Below are 18940 nucleotides of genomic sequence, written 5' to 3' on the forward strand. Positions count from 1 at the left end.
CGAACCCTCCTAACTGGACTGGCAGATCCCGTTATATGGTAACACAACGGATATGTTCTCCTCTATCAGACTAACTCTGCCCAGTGGTGGAAAAAGTACCCAATTGTAATACTTGAGTAAAAGTAAAGATACCTCAATAGAAAATGACTCAAGTAAAAGTGAAAGTCACCCAGTAAAATACTACTTGAGTAAAAGTCTAAATGTATTTGGTTTTAAATATACTTAAGTATCAAACGTAAATGTAATAGCTAAAATATACGTAAGTATCAAAAGTAAAAGTATAAATCATTTCACATTCATTATGAATTGGACAATTTTCCTGTCCTGCTAAGCATTCAAAATGTAACGAGTACTTTTGGGGGTCAGGGAAAATGTATGGAGTAAAAAGTACATACATTTCTTTAAGAATGTAGTGGAGTAAAAGTAAAAGTTGTCAAAAATATAAATAGTAATGTAAAGTACAGATACCCCAAAACACTACTTAAGTAGTACTTTCAAATATTTTTTACATAAGTACTTTACACCACTGCCTCTGCCAAACTAGCCAAATGGAGACTATGTATTTGACCTTTGGCTGAATCTGCTACTTCGAATTTGCTTCATCTTCAAGATCACATCCAAGCATCACTTTGTCACAGAGGTTATTGATCCTAACAGATAGGATTTGCTGAGGCTTTGACAGGCTCCTGTAGTTATTGATTAACATGGTTCTGATAAGGCTTGAATAATTGTATAGTTGCCAAACATGACTGTTTTTGTTTGTGAATTCGTTCATGTTCAGTCCTGTGGCCTTCACGAAGTGAGTTCCTAGGCAAATGTTATCATTAAAATTCAACTCTTTGACAATACATTACATATTTCATAAGGCCTTATTTTGAGGCCTATCTTTACAGTGGCCTGAAAGTAGGTGCAAAATTCTGGTAACTTTCCCAAAATTCACAGATAAAAAATGTTTTAATCCTGGTTGAAGGATTTCCAGGAGTTTTCCAAATGAGATTTCTGGAAAAACCTGGGAAATTTACTAGAATTCTGCAACCCTACTTGCAAGTCACATTATTCTGTTTTGCAAAGAGTTACAGTGCCTTGCAAAACTATTCATCCCCCTTGGTGTTTTTCCTATTTTGTTGCATTACAACCTGTAATTTAAAATTATTTTTATTTTCATGTAACGGACATACACAAACTAGTCCAAATTGGTGAAGTGAAATGAAAAAAATTACATTATTAAAAATAAAAATAAATTAAAAGTATTCACCCCCTTTGCTACGAAGCCCCTAAATAAGATCTGATGCAACCAATTACCTTCAGAAGTCACATAAGCAGGTCAGGGACAAAGTTGTGGAGAAGTACAGATCAGGGTTGGGTTATAAAAAAAGATCAGAAACTTTGAACATTCCACGTAGCACCATTAAATACATTATCAAAAAAATGTAAGAATATGGCACCACAACAAACCTACCAAGAGAGGGTCGCCCACCAAAACTCACAGACCAGGCAAGGAGGGCATCAATCAGAGAGGCAACAAAGAAACCAAAGATAACCCTGAATGACCTTCAAAGCTCCACAGTGGAGATTGGAGAATCTGTACATAGGACCACTTTAAGCCGTACACTCCACAGAGCTGGGCTTTACGGAAGAGTGGACAGAAAAAAGCCATTGCTTAAAGAAAAAAATAAGCAAACACGTTTGGTGTTCGCCAAAAGGCATGTGGGAGACTCCCCAAACATATGGAAGAATGTACTCTGGTCAGATAAGACTAAAATTTAGCTTTTTGGCCATCAAGGAAAACGCTATGTCTGGAGCAAACCCAACACCTCTCATCACCCCGAGAACACCATCCCCACAGTGAAGCATGGTGGTGGCAGCATCATGCGGTGGGGATGTTTTTCATCGGCAGGGACTGGGAAACTGGTCAGAATTGAAGGAATGATGGATGGCACTGGGAAATTAGTGAGGGAAACCTGTTTCAGTCTTCCAGAGATTTGAGACTGGGATGGAGGTTCACCTTCCAGCAGGACAATGACCCTAAGCATACTGCTAAAGCAACACAAGAGTGGTTTAAGGGGAAATATTTAAATGTCTTGGAATGGCCTAGTCAAAGGCCAGACCTCAATCCAATTGAGAATCTGTGTGGCTAGATGTGCCAAGCTTATAGAGACATACCCCAAGAGACTTGCAGCTGTAATTGCTGCAAAAGGTGGCTCTACAAAGTATTGACTTTGGGGGGGTGAATAGTTATGCACGCTCAAGTTTTCCATTTTTTTGTCTTATTTCTTGTTTGTTTCACAATAAAAAATATTTTGCATCTTCAAAGTGGTAGGCATGTTGTGTAAATCAAATGATACAAACCCCCCAGAAATCCATTTTAATTCCAGGTTGTAAGGCAACAAAATAGGAAAAATGCCAAGGGGGGTGAATACTTTCGCAAGCCACTGTATATCCAACAGTTGACATTTTTATTCACCCGCAACCTGCATTCATAATGACTGCCAGGGTCAGAAACAGTGTGCGGAGACTACCAAAGCCATTTAATTTGGAAAAAACAGTTCAGTAACGTTTGCAAAAAAATCTAACTAAATGATTGGATTAATCAATGTACATGCCAAAACACAGATATTCAAAAGAATTCTAAAGAATCTACCTGCAGTAGAGCATGCTGGGTAAAAAATATAATTTGTTATCATATCTATTAAATATATATATATACAGTATGTGACCTCTCATTTACTTTTGAGTCAATACCACATTTTCATTGACTGAGATCCGCTTCCCATAAATATTTGTTTAAAAACGCCTTTTGGATTTACAATGCATCCATTTACAAATCCAAATGCTATCAAGTTATGGTTATGGATACATTGTCCTTATGATGTACACAGAATTACAATTTCCTTCAGCAAACAGACATAATGGGAAGAATGTATCATACTATACACTACCAGCAATCCTTTTTGGCAATGCATTATATCACCAGTAGGGGTGGCCAACACACTTAGCATGGAATATTTGTAATACCCCACATCAACTTCATGAATTGTAATTCATTCAAAAATGGAACACATTCCTAATATTGTTTGTCTTTTCCATTCACCCTCTGAATGGCACACATACACAATCCATGTCTCAATTGTCTCAAGGCTCAAAAATCATTCTTTAACCTGTCTCCTACCCTTCATCTACACTGATTGAAGTGGATTTAAGTGACATCAATAAGGCATCATAGCTTTCATCTGGGTTCACTTTGTCAGTCTATGTCATGGAAAGAGCAGGTACTCTTGATGTTTTATATACTCAGTGTATGCCTAGTGTCAGTCGAAATGTGAGAATGCCAGAAGACAGTTCACATCATAATAGTCTTCGTTTGTTTGAGAAAACGGAAAAAAATAAATAAATAAAAATACTGTAAACTTAACATTAAAACAGACAATGTTGGTGCTCTTACATCCTGGGACATTCATATTGTATTTCCCCGTTTGTCTGCGATATGGTAACCATCCAACTGCCCTTATGTCATTTGTAAACAAACGACAGTGTTGGCACATGACTGCCGCTGGCCGCTTGTCATCTAAATTAAATATGGCATTATAATACTGTATGTTGGATAACTAAGCGCTGCAAAAGACCTACCACGTTCGCAGCCATGGTGGGACATAGAAGGTGCTTCTTGCTGCAGAGTGTTTGATTTGACGGCTTTTGAAGGCATTTGGTTTACATTCTCGATGGTTACACCAGGGATATTAGAAAAACTCTAGTATGATCTAGTATCTACTGTGCTAACGGAAGTTTAATGAGTAATATACTTGCTATTTTGGCCAGGTTGGCCATGTCTCGGGTCGACAGCGCGCGTGTTTGAGTTGGAATTTGGACCAGGGAAGGTGTTCTGGGGGTTTTCGCACAAGATACAATGTGGCACCGTAAGATATCGTAACCCTTTTAACCACGATGTTTTCTTCGAATTAAACGAGTAATATTTCTGCTGGCATTGGGTAGGTAGGCTATCCGAAATCGAAGGACAAGAAAACACCTGCATCACATGGGGATATTTTTATACCGGTTGGTGGGTACGTACTGTATCACTCTTTCCTCTTGTCCGATAAACTGTTGAATTTTGGTTTATAGATCTGTGATCTGCGTAGACTATTCCAGGTTGAGCAGTTGCTTTTTTAGTTATTCTGTGTTGTGGGTACACCTTTAAAGATGTTTCACCATTGAGATCATGGCATCCATGCGCCATGCTTGGGCTTTCATAGAATGTTTCCCAAAAAATAATTGAAGTCATTAATATTTTCTCATTATTACATTGTGAGTTTGGTTCTTGTCCAAGGAAGGCCATGAATTGATGACTGACCCAAAATAGGCCAAATTGGGCTGTCACATAGGGCTAGCCCAAGATTGATGAGTATAGTGTATACAGGCACCAAGTGCTATGCACCTGCCCCTGAGGAGTATGTAGAATTTAGCTAGAGAGCATTGCATTTATCTTCCAAACATCCCCAGAATCTATATGGCATAGTACATGAGACAGAGCTCTGTGTGGAACTATACTTGTCCCATTTAAAGGGACTATATGCATTTGAAATGTCCATGTTACTGTACAGTAAAACAGCCAGTTTAGAGGCCCATCTGGTTTCATATAAAATGTAAGTATCTATCCTAGTGCTCTATTAGTAGCTGTAGAGGATGATGCCAACCCACTGACTATGTTACATAATGTTCATGATAAGTTATTACAATTCCATTGATTGTCCTCATTCCCATCCTCCTTTTTGGGTTCTTTTTCAACATATTGATCTGGGTTTCCAGAAACTGTCCGATACCGGGTCTGTTACACAACTGATCAACTTAATTTCTGCCTTTGATAAATACAAAAAAGACGGAGCTCACAGAGCAAAATGAATGAATAAAGAACTATCGATTTTTCTGTGGGGGATATTAAAGTCTTATCTTGATCTTCACATTTTAGCTTGTCAATAATACGGTCACATCACCATAAAATTTGGGCTTTGATGTTGTGAGATAACTGGCGTGACTGTCTGAATATCTGATCTGTAGTCAGCTCTGCTGTAGTTTTGCCTCAGACGGTAATTGTCATGGCAGCCTGTTGACCAAAGCCAATATGCATATGTTATTACTGTCTGGCTTAGTCCCACATTCTGCCTTGGACCTGAAATACCAAGCCAAGCCATGGCTTGTCCAATCTCTGCATTAGCCTCATCGGGCCTGGGCAGAAATGCCAAAGAGGCATGATGTGATGTCAGAGTCAGCCAAGAGGGAATAACACCTCAGTCATCATAAAACAAAGTTGACAGGACTACAAAATTAGATTAATATTTCCTCTCTCTCTGTTTCACTCCTGCACGGTACCTCTCCAGCTCTAGCAGTGCACGTTCCCCTTGTCTGTGGCAACTCAAACGCAATTGAAGTTGTCAGGAACTACTCCAAAGCCTGTGAGTTCTCTCTGTGTTTTACATGAGGTTCCAATGCTCAGTACTGTACTTAACCCTGCCTTCTTATACAAGGAATGCACAGGTTATATCATACATGGATGTGGGTATATGAATGTATGGTGTGTCTAATGTATAATACAGGACTCATGGTCCGTGAACGGAGTGTACTAGAATCTAAGAGATTTTAGCTGCTGCCTGGAAGATGCAGCGTTATGTAAAGAGCACTATGCACCTTTGGTTAGCATGACATTAGATCCTCTGCTTTAAACAGGACTTGAAACCTAATTCACAATGACAGGGCTTTGTGATGGCAGGCAGTGCAGTCATCCTTCAAACAGTGTGCACGGAGTAAACGTCTTCATGTATGACTCACCTCATTTGAATATAAAAACACACATGCACAATACTCAAAGTAATAACACACGTATAATACAGTGCTTGATTCATTTACATATGGATTTTTTCTAAACTAGAAAATGAATCATTTCCACCGAGTTACAAATCCAGTCTCCGGACGCCTTAAAACGGGATACTTCGGGATTTTGGCAATGAGGCAATTTATCTACTTCCCCAGAGTCAGATTAACTTGTGGATAATCTTTTTATGCCCCTGTCTCTAGAATGAAGAAGGTTAGAGGTTGTTTCGTGAGGCAGTGCTAACTAGCATTAGCGCAATGACTGGAAGTATATGGGTATCTGCTAGCATGCCAATAGACTTCCAGTCATTGCATTAATTCTAGTTAACAATTGTGCTAACTGCACGCAGAGCAATAGAAATGGTATCCACGAGTTCATCTGACTCTGGGGAAGTAGATAGATTCATTGCCAAAATCCCAAAGTATCCCTTTAATATTGTATGTAGAGGGGTCCTGGGATTGATCGGAACACTCAGACCCTGTGGTCATGTACCGGAAAAACTAATGAACACAGGGCAGCGTGGGTGGCCCCTTGGCTGTACACCACACACAAATCTGCACATATACACACATGCATGTGCCTCAGGCTTTATAAACAACAGGGAGCCTGTCACTCTCCTCCCTCTCTCTCTCTCTCTCTCTCTCTCTCTCTCTCTCTCTCTCTCTCTCTCTCTCTCTCTCTCTCTGTCTCCTTCTCCCCCCTCACAATCTCCCTCCCTTCTGCCTGCCCTTGCAGATGAGGACATCGCCCTTCTGTGCAGAAGAGAGAAGCTCAAGTTCGGCACCTGCCTCATTAACCGGCTGAAATGTTACTATAGGAAGGACTGTGGAAGGGAGTACATGTTGATGAAATTAATCTGCTCAGGTAAGGGACACATCCTTGCATGTTTACTGCACATTTTTATATTAATTGTCTTAATTGTTCTTGTCATGGTGTATACTAGACTGATTATACACACAATATATAAGCAATACGGACTGAGGGGGTGTGGTATATGGCCAGTATACCACAGCTAAGGGTTGAATCCAGGCACTCCGCACCGCGTCGTGCCGAAGAACAGCCCTTAGCCGTCGTATATTGGGATATACCACAAACCCCCGAGGTGCCTTATTGCTATTATAAACTGGTTACCAACATAATTAGAACTGTTAAAATAAATGTTTTGTCGTACCCGTGGTATACAGTCTGATATACCACAGCTTTCAGCCAATCAGCATTCAGGGCTCGAACCATCCAGTTTGTAATATATGTATAATGACTAAGAACATGTAACTCTTCTTTTTAGAGAAACTATAATAACCATGGCAACATATGTCTGGGATGTGATTTAGAACATCTGTTTCTGTCTTTAGTTGATTAAATAGTGTAGTTGTAAGCATCCTCTGGCACTCTTCAGATCTTCAATTTACCTGACAGAAATGCAGACCCCAGAGCCAATATGCAGAGAACTGAACCACTTAAATAACGACCTAAGGTGTCTTAAATCTATGGTCACTTTCTAAAGTGGTAGCCGTTAGTGTTAGTAGTGTTGATTGACATGACTTCATTATATCACTGTACGTACAGCGTTATGGGAATAGACATGCCATGCTGTCAAAATGACACCAAAAAATGTTCCTGCTAAAAAAATAAACGGATAAATAAATTGATATTGCAAACGCGGGTTGTCATCCATCCTCAAAATGTGATGTTCCAGTCCTAATACATGGCTTGGAGGCACAAACTGCCGGTGAAAAAACAGTTACCTCCCTGCCTGGTTGATTTTTAATCAGGGTCTTTTTTTTTCATTGACACAAACATGGTTGGTACGTCAGTAGTGACCACGTGTTGCCTTATTGTGTTAAAAATGTGCCTCAGGGAAAGACTGTGCCGTTTTGCCTTTTATATAACCCCTCCATCTCTGATATATGATCTATTGGCTGCTAGGTAGCCTCGGTCCTTTATAAGTACCTTTCCAGTGAACAGCCTGTCCCCTCGGCCACGGTGTGTTTACACCCGCCACTAATGCAGCCTGACCTTTCACTAAACTGTTTGCAGAGAGAGAAAATTGTGCCCACAAACGGCTGCAGTCAGTCAGTGGAACCTCGGTACGTCATGTGGTCCCTGGCACCCTTCAGAAGAGCTCTAACGAGCCACAGAGGGCTCCTCGACCAGCCACAATATATATCTCCTGACTGACTATTGGGGAGGGCTGGGATCAGGGAGGAAATTGTTCCCGTTAAAGCTGTCCCTTGTGTGATTTTATGGCGTCCGTATTCTACATCCATAACCATTGAAATCTGAATAAAGTAATATCAAGATGAGAGGAAATGTTTAAACTCTTTTCAAAGTATTTATCATGTTTAGACTGCACACAGACTGTTGTGTTGGTGTTAATAAACTAAGCTGTAATGGGAGTTTTCCCAGTGATGAAGGGTGGCTAAACCTATACACTCTTGCTGGCTGCTATGGCAATCATAGCTCCTCTCGAAGTAAAACTCACCAATCCCAGCTCTCCCTCTAATCTATAATTCACAGCTCATCCCCCTCACACCTGAAATGTCACCAGCCCCCTAGGCTGTGGAATGACTTTCGGTGGACGGACTCCCCGCTCTCGGGCCAAGCTGTAAAAAATGAATAAGAGAAAATAAATAGATAAAGAGAAAGGAAAGGCAGGATCTTTTTAGGTTCCTCTATGGACATGCCACTATGCCCAGCACAGTCCTTTATGTTGACTCTGTAGCTGAAGACTTTCTTTGATATTTTGTTGGGGGGGGGATCACCCCTCAACATGTGGCTGGCCAAGTGTGTTGCTACTATTTCAGTACCTCAGTGTTAGGTGTAGAACCTCACTTTCCACAGACAGATCACTGAGAATGTCTTCGAGAAATGAATTTGCCATGTTAAAAATGCCTTTGTAATCTGAATGTCATGATAGCAGATATTATCTAAGCTATCTTTATTTCTTAATGCCTTTTTCCTTTTGAGGACCTATAATATAATACACATGTTGATATTACAATTTGATATACTTTTACATTTAAATACATTCAATTGATGGATCCTCTCATCTTGATAAAATATGTGTATTAATTTAATAATGTATTCGTTCAGATATTACCTGCTTCATACTGTATGCCCAAGCATACTATTTGCACTATTTGCAGTGAATAGATAACCGCCAGCGTCCTGTTAACCTTCCATTAGTCACAGTGCAGATATCTGCTTCAGCTCTCAAATTGAGGCACTGGCTCTGTGCTCCCATGTCAAATTAAATAGTGGAGTGGTTTTCATGGATACAGCACTATCCTCTTCACTTTGGTCTTGTTTATTCTTTGTCACAGTAATTCGCTTCCAAGAAATATCGTCACCCCATACTAGTGTGGCAGCGACACTGTATTACGTTGGTGTTTTGTTTCATCGTTCTGATTGAGAACGGGGCTTCAGTGAAGGACAGCTCGCTGAAGGATCAAGGCTACAGATGGGACATCGGGGCTCTATCCTTGAAAAGGACACTTAGCCCAAATTGTTTGTCTAAATATCCAGCTGTAGAAGTGGATGATATGTAAATCTATCCATCTCCCGGTGGATCAGGGCATCTGCTGAGTGGGTAAATAAATAATGTAAAGAGCAGCAAGTGACTGACTAATGCTGCCACTTTGTCATCATGCCCCTCTCCTGATTTGACCTTCTCCTCACCGCTGCCAACGCAGACCTAGGGACTGTGACGGTGGCTCTGGATCCCCTGGAGTGGTCCTGCTGTGGCCCTACTCACGCCCTGTTGGCTGTCTGTCAGAGTAGGGGCATACAGGAACAGACAAGCTGTACTCCCCAGACAGGATGCACTCCCCAGACCACATCCATCACCCCTGTGTAATGTACCGTTCCTCAACATCCACAACAACTGGCGCTCCTCTACGCCAGGAAAACACCAGATCTTATAATCTGTGTTATCTGGTCTGTGTGTACTGTCATTTGTTTGTGTGTGAATAACTGTTTGCAACTTGTACAATTTCAGAGATGTGCAAACTGGGATGATGATTCCATGGCGAGGGAAGGTTTTAACACAATCAGTTTGAGTTTATTTGGAAATCCAATGCATGTAAATGGCAATGTACATCACCCAAACTTCAACGCGCAATCACACCAATCATATCATACCTACAATGGGTTTGCCCACAGTATGTAATGCTATGTAAATATACATTTTAGCAACAGCTATTATGAAGCCTTTTCACAGACAAAAGTTGAGGCATGTCGTCTTTCCAAACCTTATTTCGGTGACATAATATTTGACAGGGAGATCTATGGCCACTTTAGTTGTTCTCTCCTTAAACACTTAAACATCTGAACGTCAGAATGTATTCAATGATGTACAGTACACTGAGTATACCAAATATTAAGAACACCTGCTCTTTCCTTGACATAGACTGACCAGGTGAATCCAGGTGAAATCTAAGATCCCTTATTGATGTCACTTGTTAAATCCACTTCAATCTGTGTAGATGAAGGGGAGGAGACAGGTTAAAGAAGGATTTTTAAGTATTAACACAGTTGAGACATGGATTGTGGTGTGCCATTCAGAGGGTGAATTGGAAAAACAAAAAAATGTAAGTGCCTTTGAACGGGATACTGTAGTAGGTGACAGGTGCACCGGTTTGTGTCAAGAACTGCAACGCTCTGGGTTTTTCATGCTCAACAGTTTCACATGTGTATCAAGAATGGGGGGTTCCTAATATTTGGTATACTCAGTGTATTTCCTTTTTGTCTTTTCATCAAAGAGCCAATCCTATTGCACCCTTTGCATCTTAATGAGTATGATTGTTTACTCCTAGCAAATCATGTCGTCAGAAAAAAGCACCTGTCAGTAAAAAATGGGACCGGAATTTAAACGGTCTGTTCCAGTTCAGTGCACATGATCTACGAGTACAATGGTACCCATGATCCTTTGCTTATCCATCAGAAGTTGGCGCGTTTGCACATTTTTGTCGCATTTCCACTTGGTCCAAGTATGACCATCTAAATGCATATTAGGATATGTGAGATTTTAGAATATGGAGGCTGGGGATAAAATACCAAGATGGTTCCGCTTCAGTTCCCTTGTCACAGTAGGGGAAAAAAACGATTAAAAGCGTTGCAGGTGGCCAGATAGTGGTGGCAGATGTCAGGTGAATTCTCCCTGTGCCTTTTGGAAGAAAAGCTTTGTAATTAGTGGCCAAGCTTTCTTAATAGCATCTAATAATTGCAATGGCAAACTGCTGTGGGGTGGAGTGAGTGAGACAAGAGGAGGATGGAGACAATTGGTCCTTCATGAGTGCCTTTTATTAACATGAATTGCTTTAGACCTGTTCCTTTAGTCTATCACTTTGTCTATGCCTTAGTCTATTGATCCCTCTGTTCACCGTTTACAGCAAATGGATCCATGAACTTAGCTTCACAACTCCAATCCAATATGTAGGAAATCTCGGTCGAAGCATGATGAGACATGATGAGAATGAATGTGTCTGTGAACACGATGACTGGAAAATGGCTCCAGAACACTGTCTGCAGAAGAAACATGAGGAAGGGTTATTGTGTTCTGGTCTTAACACCCCGAGCATCCGTTCCTCCACACATTGCAAAAGCAATGGGATTTCTCAAAGTGGGAAATGTGCTTACACATGCCATACCCAATTCACAGCTGTGGATACAATACGCATAGGTCAGTAGTGCCCTGTGGCAAGCATGCTTCTCCCTAAACCCAGCTGTACCTTAGGGCCCAGCTTATAAGTTACCCTTGTATTGTGTCACCCCTGTATGTTTTAAGTTCCCCAGGGTTTCAGATGAAGGCCTGTGGTGTACAGAATGTTAGGTATGGACAACCGTCTCCCCACAGTTGAGAAGTCAGGACAGATAAAGTAGGAGGGAGCAGGAGTTATTACATCAACTAGAAGCAGGGGTTATTGGAGCCGCTTTAACCAGATTAAGAGGCTGCACTGTGGCCTCATCCCGTGGGCTCAGTGTGCCAGCCGTGACAGTGAGAGTGGGATCAAAGCAGCCAAATCCCACTGAAATGGGCCCAGCTATTGGCCCTCCTCACCCACTAAACCTCAGAGGTCTGGATAATGCAGGGCCGGGCCTCATACCCAGGCTGTCTGTTTGTTTGGGAGGTGCAGCAGCCATGGCCCATACATGCAGGTTTATCCCCGGTACTACTCTAATCTGGGTTAAATGACATGGGGAGAGCGCTCTTTAAATGGCCGCCCCTCTTCCCAAAGTGTCTAATTATCTTAGAGGGATAAAGTGCAGTGAAGTCATGGGCTGCTTACTGTCCTTGACAGTGTTTTAGGACATTGGGTAAAAGCTGACTATACACACAGACTTTAATAACAGTGAATGTAAAAGATGCTGTAGTCCTTATCAAGAAGCCATGTTGTATCTAATGGACTAATGCAATGTTGAATGTCGTATGACCTTGAGCACTAGCATTGGAGGTCATTCACTCTGTGAAAGCCTTTCAAAGGGGCTTTGTGTACCTGGAGTAATCAACTGTTCTTCAGAGCTCACTTGAATCACATGGATAATCATGATAACCAAAACCTGTCCCCCGCCCCGCCTGCTCTGTCCCTAGCATGGCATCACAGTAAACCTGGTCCCCTGAGGAACTCTGTAGAAGTGTAGCTGGCTGGCCGCCACGGGCAATCCAAACTGGTTTGATCCAGAATGAGTGTAGCTCAATTATTCACTCACTCCCTTTCGGGGTTCGGTTGTCTAATTTGTCTTTCCACGGATCCCCCTCAGAAGGATCTCCGTATGAAGTTTCCCACCGGCTGGAGCCTCTGGCAGAGCCTGGATAAGGACAGGATGTCTGTGCTCTCAGACACCTCAAAGTCTAGGCCAATTATGGCATAGCGGACAACACTTTTGACAGACTTATGCACTTTTCACCATTTCATATCTTCCTGACAGTTTCCACAACAGCTTTGAGTGAAGCAGCTTCCTTTGCCTGAATCCACAGAGGCTGAATAATCCACAATATGAATGGAAATGAAGTCAGAGGCTAACCAAACTCAAGAGGACAGTGCATTTTCTTCTTCTTCAATATCACCTTGTTCTTGTAAAGCCAGGCACGCTGGAGGGGAGGCACAGCAAGTCAATGATTTGATCTCGTAATCTTCTATTGAATTAATATAATCAAAAGGTATCAACTTTCATTCTGTAAGTTATTCCCTGGTGGCAGTGTTTTGGTGAGCCAGTACCTGCCACTGTTAGATAACCCACTCACTTTTTATTTTATTTCACCTTTATTTAACCAGGTAGGCTAGTTGAGAACAAGTTCTCATTTGCAACTGCGACCTGGCCAAGATAAAGCATAGCAATTCGACACACAGTTATAATGATAACAATTTGTTCTGAATTGAAGTCTTCCATTTTATGATATGACCTAGCTCTTCCCCTACTTTGAGTTAGAATCATTTCCTGTAGCTGCTGTTTCATGCTGCCTGTCCTGTGCTGTTACTGTGGCAAGAGGGACAGACAGTTCCAGCCAGGTTTGGCCCTAGATTAGTACAGGAAATGACTCATTCATACCTAACCCCATTAATCCTCTTTAGACTGATGGTGTCTGGACTTCTGGGATAGGAGCACTGTCACACTTCCACCTCAACGGGAGATAAACTAATCACATTTAATTTTCTTGTTTTCACCATGGCAGCCTCAAGGGAATGGTCAGACGCTTTATTTTCCACACCGTTAGAGTCTAGATTGGTGAATCATTGGCAGATCTACTGGGCTCTACTGTTTCCATGTCTCAGTGCTCAAAAAAGTATTGTCTGTAAAGGGGGATTTTCCCCTTTTCAAACACCACTCTTGTGAAAAGTGTCCAGTCCAGCAGAAATGGGGTAGGGATTTTGAGTAATTTCAAACTGCTGCCAGGCAGATGAGCAAAAATATCTATTTTAGGATTCATCATGTATTTAATGTGAAATATGCAAAACCTAATTCCTCTGACTCTAATTCTGTTGCAGTGATAATGAATGATGGGATTGGGTTAATGGATCTAGAATAGTGAACTATGGTGATGCCACGACATCACACACATACACATGCATGCACGCACGAAATACACAACAACAGCAACAACAAACCTCCTGGTAAATGAGTACGGTTGGATGTGGAAGAACTCTGGTATAATAATGATTATCTGTGCCGTCCCTTCTGTGGTTTATTAATAGGTGAGCCAGAATGCACAGAGACTTAAGCCTCGATGATCCAGTTTGACCCAGATATTCATTCCCCCTCCACGGCTCTGTGACCCACATCCAATCATATCCAACTTCCCTTCATGTATAATATTGTGGCAGTGTTATGCTGTGAAGGAGGCTGTGATAGTAACACTGTCTGATAAAAGGCATTGTGCCCAGATACAGTATTAGGTAGCATCTCTGAGACAGATACAGTTCATTTATTGTAACATACAGATGTTACTGTTTTGTATCACTTGTATGTGGTGAACTGTTTCAATAGAATAAACTGAATAGTTCATGTGTCTTTGCAAAATAGTGGCCACTGCTATCTATCTCATTCATGCACATCAGTTGGGATCACAGGAGGCTGCTGAAGGGAGGACGGTTCATAATAATGGCTGGAATGAAGTGAATGGAAGCCATGTGTTTGATGTGTTCAATACCATCCCATTGATTCCTTTCCAGCCATCCCTTCCAGCCATTCCTTTCCACCCATCCTACTCAATTAAGGTGCCACCGGGCTCCTGTGGTTGGGATATCATCGTGATTGAAGGTGTGACAGGGCCGTTGTGGAAAAGACAGATTTTTTGCTGTTCTGTGGACTGCTTGCTCTCTTTTTACACCAGCCTCTGGGTTTTAGAATCAGATCTCTGATTATTTGTCTTACAGCCAGATAAACAGCCAAGACCATGCAGTAGGCAGGAAATGGGTCACACCATGTATTGTGTAAAACATAAAACACACTGTGGTTGGCTGTCCTTGTCACATTGAATCAAGGGGCTGACGATAAGAGAGCTGGGTTTGTTCCTCTTTCTTCATAGCTCTGTTTTTGTGTACTGTTCATTTGTCTGTGGGTCCTATTTGGTTGAATTTGTGTGTGAGCAAGAGAAATATTAGAAATAGAGAGAGAGAGAGATAAAAGAGGGGGGAGAAAGAGAGAGAGATGGGGAGGGAGAGAGTGTGAAGGAGGGGGATAGGGAGAGGGAGAAAGAGAGAGAGAGAGCGTGGGGGAGTGTGTGTTCTTAGTATTTGTCCCCGTGGAGCTGTTGCTCTGTGCAGTCACAGTGTGCCCCGGCCTGGTCAGCAGCTGTCGTGTCATCCAGACTCCAGCCTGATTCTGATGGCTGTGCTGCAGGATGACCTTGAGCCGCTGAATCAGTCTCATGCGGAATTGATTTGGGAGGGTTGCTGTGGAGATGGCTGCATGGCTGACAGACTACCCAGAAAACAGCAGTCCCATCCCAAGTCACAGTCAGGGAGCAACAGTGGCATCTCAGCCCTGGAGGCTCCTTTCAACACTGAATGTGAAAGGAGGGAACATCACTGCGACTATCAGATCCATTATAACCCATCCATCAACCAGCCAGCCAACAGAGTCTGTCTACCACAGGGTGTGAGAATGACTTCTTACCACCCACTAGTAACATGCAGGCAACGGGGGAAATTATAAGATATTATCACACACAGAAGCTGTTAGATGGGCCTGGCATGGCTTGGCTAGTGTGTGTGGTATGTTCTTATGTATAAACAGGTGTAGTACAGATATAGTATCTTCGTTTGATCACTCTGTTGTGGCTGAGTATTTTCCTTCAAATTCAAATGAGCCTCGTGATAAATATATTCACAGAAAACCAGCAGTTCTCTTTTTTTCTCACTCACTCAAACGCACCAGACAGAATAAATGCCCTACTACTGTAGGTCCTGCTACTGCGACATTTAAATGTACTAAAATGTATCTGAAATTCAGCCATATGCATCAACAACCGTAGTTTTATATATTCTGAACAAAAGTATAAACGCAACAATTTCAAAGATTTTACTGAGTTACTGCTCATATATGGAAATCAGTCAATTGAAATATATTCATTAGGCCCTAATCTATGGATTTCACATGGCTGGGAATACAGATATGCATCTGTTGGTCACAGATGCCTTAAAAATAAGTTAGGGTCGTGGATCAGAAAACCAGTCAGAATCTGGTGTGACCAGAATGTTGTCCCACTCCTCTTCAATAGCTCTGTAAAGTTGCTGGATATTGGCGGGATCTGGAACGCGCTCTAGTACACGTCGATGCAGAGCATCCCAAACATGCTCAATGGGTGACATGTCTGGTGAGTATGCAGGCCAGGAAAGAACTGGGACATTTTCAGCTTCCAGGAATTGTGTACAGATCCTTGCAACATGGGGCAGTGCATTACCATGCTGAAACATGAGGTAATGGCGGCGGATGAATGGCACGACAATGGGCCTCAGGATCTCGTCAAGGTATCTCTGTGCATTCAAATTGCCATCGATAAAATGTAATTGTATTCGCTGTCCGTAACTTATGCCTTCCCATACCATGACCCCACCGCCACCATAGGGCACTCTGTTCACAACGTTGACATAAGCAAACTGCTCGCCCAAATGACACCATACACGTGGTCTGCGGTTGCGAGGCCGGTTGGACGTACTGTCAAATTCTCTAAAACGACGGCTTATTGTAGAGAAATTAACATTAAATTCCCTGACAACATCTCTGGTGGACATTCCTGCAGTCAGCATGCCAATTGTATGCTCCCTCAAAACTTCAGACATCTGTGGCATTATGTTGTGTGACAAAACTGCACAAGGTGCATCTGTGTAATGATCATTCTGTTTAATCAGGTTCTTGATATGCTACACCTGTCAGATGGATGGATTATCTCAGCAAAAGAGAAATGCTCACTAACAGGGACGTAAACAAATGTGTGCACAGAATTTGAGAGAAATAAGCTTTTTGTGCGTATGGAACATTTCTGGTGTCTTTTATTTCAGCTCATGAAACATGCGACCAACACTTTACATGTTGCGTTTATATTTTTGTTGCGTTTAAATTTTTGTTCAGTGTAGCTTAATAATAACACAAGATAGATATTGGTCTACGACATAGAAGTGTACCTGAAATGCAGGTGTAGGCTGCACCTAAACTATAGCCTATTGTAGCCTATGAAAATAGAAAGTTAGAATGTTTTACTTTTTTGAGAATAATCAAATCCTCCTGCAGGATTATTTTACTCCTGCGACGAAACTGGTCAAATTAAGATCCAACATCTGTATGTGAATATGAGAGTTGGTGTGTGCTTTTGTGAACTGAACTGTGAGTGTGCTTTCCGCTGTAGATACAGTATCTGGTAATAAGAATGTAACCTTTATTTAACTAGGCAAGTCAGTTCAGAACAAATTCTTATTTACAATGACGGGCTACCAAAAGGCAAAAGGCCTCCTGCGGGGACAGGGGCTGGGATTAAAAATAAAAATATAGGACAAAACACACATCACAACAAGAGAGACACCACAACACTACATAAAGAGAGACCTAATACAACAACATGACAACACAGCATGGTAGCAACACAACATGGCAGCAGGACAACATGGTAGCAGCACAAAACATGGTACAAACATTATTGGACACAGACAACAGCACAAAGGGAAAGAAGGTAGAGACAACAATACATCACGCAAAGCAGCCACAACTGTCAGTAAGAGTGTCCATGATTGAGTCTTTGAATGAAGAGATGGAGGTTAAACTGTCCAGTTCGAGTGTTTGTTGCAGCTCATTCCAGTCGCTAGCTGCAGCGAACTGAAAAGAAGAGCGACCCAGAGATGTGTAGGATGAGGGCTGTATTAGGAATCTCAGATAGGGGGGAGTGAGGCCTAAGAGGGTTTTATAAATAAGCATAACCAGTGGGTCTTGCGACGGGTATACAGAGATGACCAGTTTACAGAGGAGTATAGAGTGCAGTGATGTGTCCTATACGGTGCATTGGTGGCAAATCTGTTGGCCAAATGGTAAAGAACATCTAGCCGCTCGAGAGCACCCTTACCTGCCGATCTATACATTTTGTCTCCGTAATCTAGCATGGGTAGGATGGTCATCTGAATCAGGGTTAGTTTGGCAGCTGGGGTGAAGGAGGGGCGATTACAATAGAGGAAACCAAGTCTACATTTATCCTTAGCCTGCAGCTTTGATATTTGCTGAGAGAAGGACAGTGTACCGTCTTGCCATACTCCCAAGTACTTGTATGAGGTGACTACCTCAAGCTCTAAACCCTCAGAGATAGTAATCACACCGGTGGGGAGAGGGGCATTCTTCTTACCAAACCACATGCCCTTTGTTTTGGAGGTGTTCAGAACAAGGTTAAGGGCAGAGAAAGCTTGTTGGACACTAAGAAAGCTTTGTTGTTGAGCGTTTAACACAAAATCCAGGGAGGGGCCAGCTGACTATAAAACTGTATCATCTGCATATAAATGGATGAGAGAGTTTCCTACTGCCGGAGCTATGTTGTTGATGTAAATTGAGAAGAGCACAGTATGGAGGGTGTTATATGTCCAGGAGTTGTGTGTGATTCCACCTAGTAGAAAAGAGTGATCATATCAGACACACCCCAAACTGCTGTGTCAGCTCAGGTATCAGCAAACATCTCCAGTGTGAGCCTCAGCTCTAACAGGCTCCTGAATTCCTGCTTTCATGTGTCAAAGCCTGCAGTGCCCTGCTCATAAATTACCCATGAGCCCTGTGTGAGTATCATACCCACCACCTGGCTGCCTGGTTTGGCAGTAGGTGAGTGGTAGAGGAGCGAGAGGCTCCGGACATCCTCCCTCACTCCACTGGTGATTTGACATGACTGCTTAATGACTACCTCAGCCAAGGGCCCGGAATCAGACCTGACGTTTGCTCAATACAACCGGAAGCCGCTCTACTTAGCGCCTGCCGACTAAACTGATCTGCTGCAGATAACTCACGAACAGACCAGAGAGACAGAGGCAGTACTACATGTACAGCCCTTCCTTTGTCATCAACAGAACCACATCCTGAAGAAAAACACTTTGTGGGGAGAAGCATCCATGA

General features: G+C 42.2%; 1 protein-coding gene across 3 annotated transcripts in view; it reads left to right on the plus strand.

Moving 5' to 3' along the window:
- The first annotated feature begins 3522 nt into the window (after positions 1 to 3522).
- bean1 (brain expressed, associated with NEDD4, 1) overlaps positions 3523 to 18940 on the plus strand; it is a 58031-nt gene continuing 42613 nt past the window's right edge. The window contains exons 1-3 of one of the 3 annotated variants that reach the window (XM_071381167.1): positions 3523 to 4061; positions 5373 to 5447; positions 6599 to 6727. In XM_071381167.1, coding sequence (XP_071237268.1) covers positions 4034 to 4061; positions 5373 to 5447; positions 6599 to 6727 — 232 coding nt within the window. In that variant the 5' untranslated portion in view covers positions 3523 to 4033. Of the gene's footprint in view, positions 4062 to 5372; positions 5448 to 6593; positions 6728 to 18940 lie in introns of those variants that run through there. The other 2 variants (XM_071381168.1, XM_071381169.1) reach the window with 2 other exon arrangements.

Source organism: Salvelinus alpinus, chromosome 33, assembly GCF_045679555.1.
Source record: "Salvelinus alpinus chromosome 33, SLU_Salpinus.1, whole genome shotgun sequence".
In the NCBI taxonomy this organism is placed as follows: domain Eukaryota; kingdom Metazoa; phylum Chordata; class Actinopteri; order Salmoniformes; family Salmonidae; genus Salvelinus; species Salvelinus alpinus.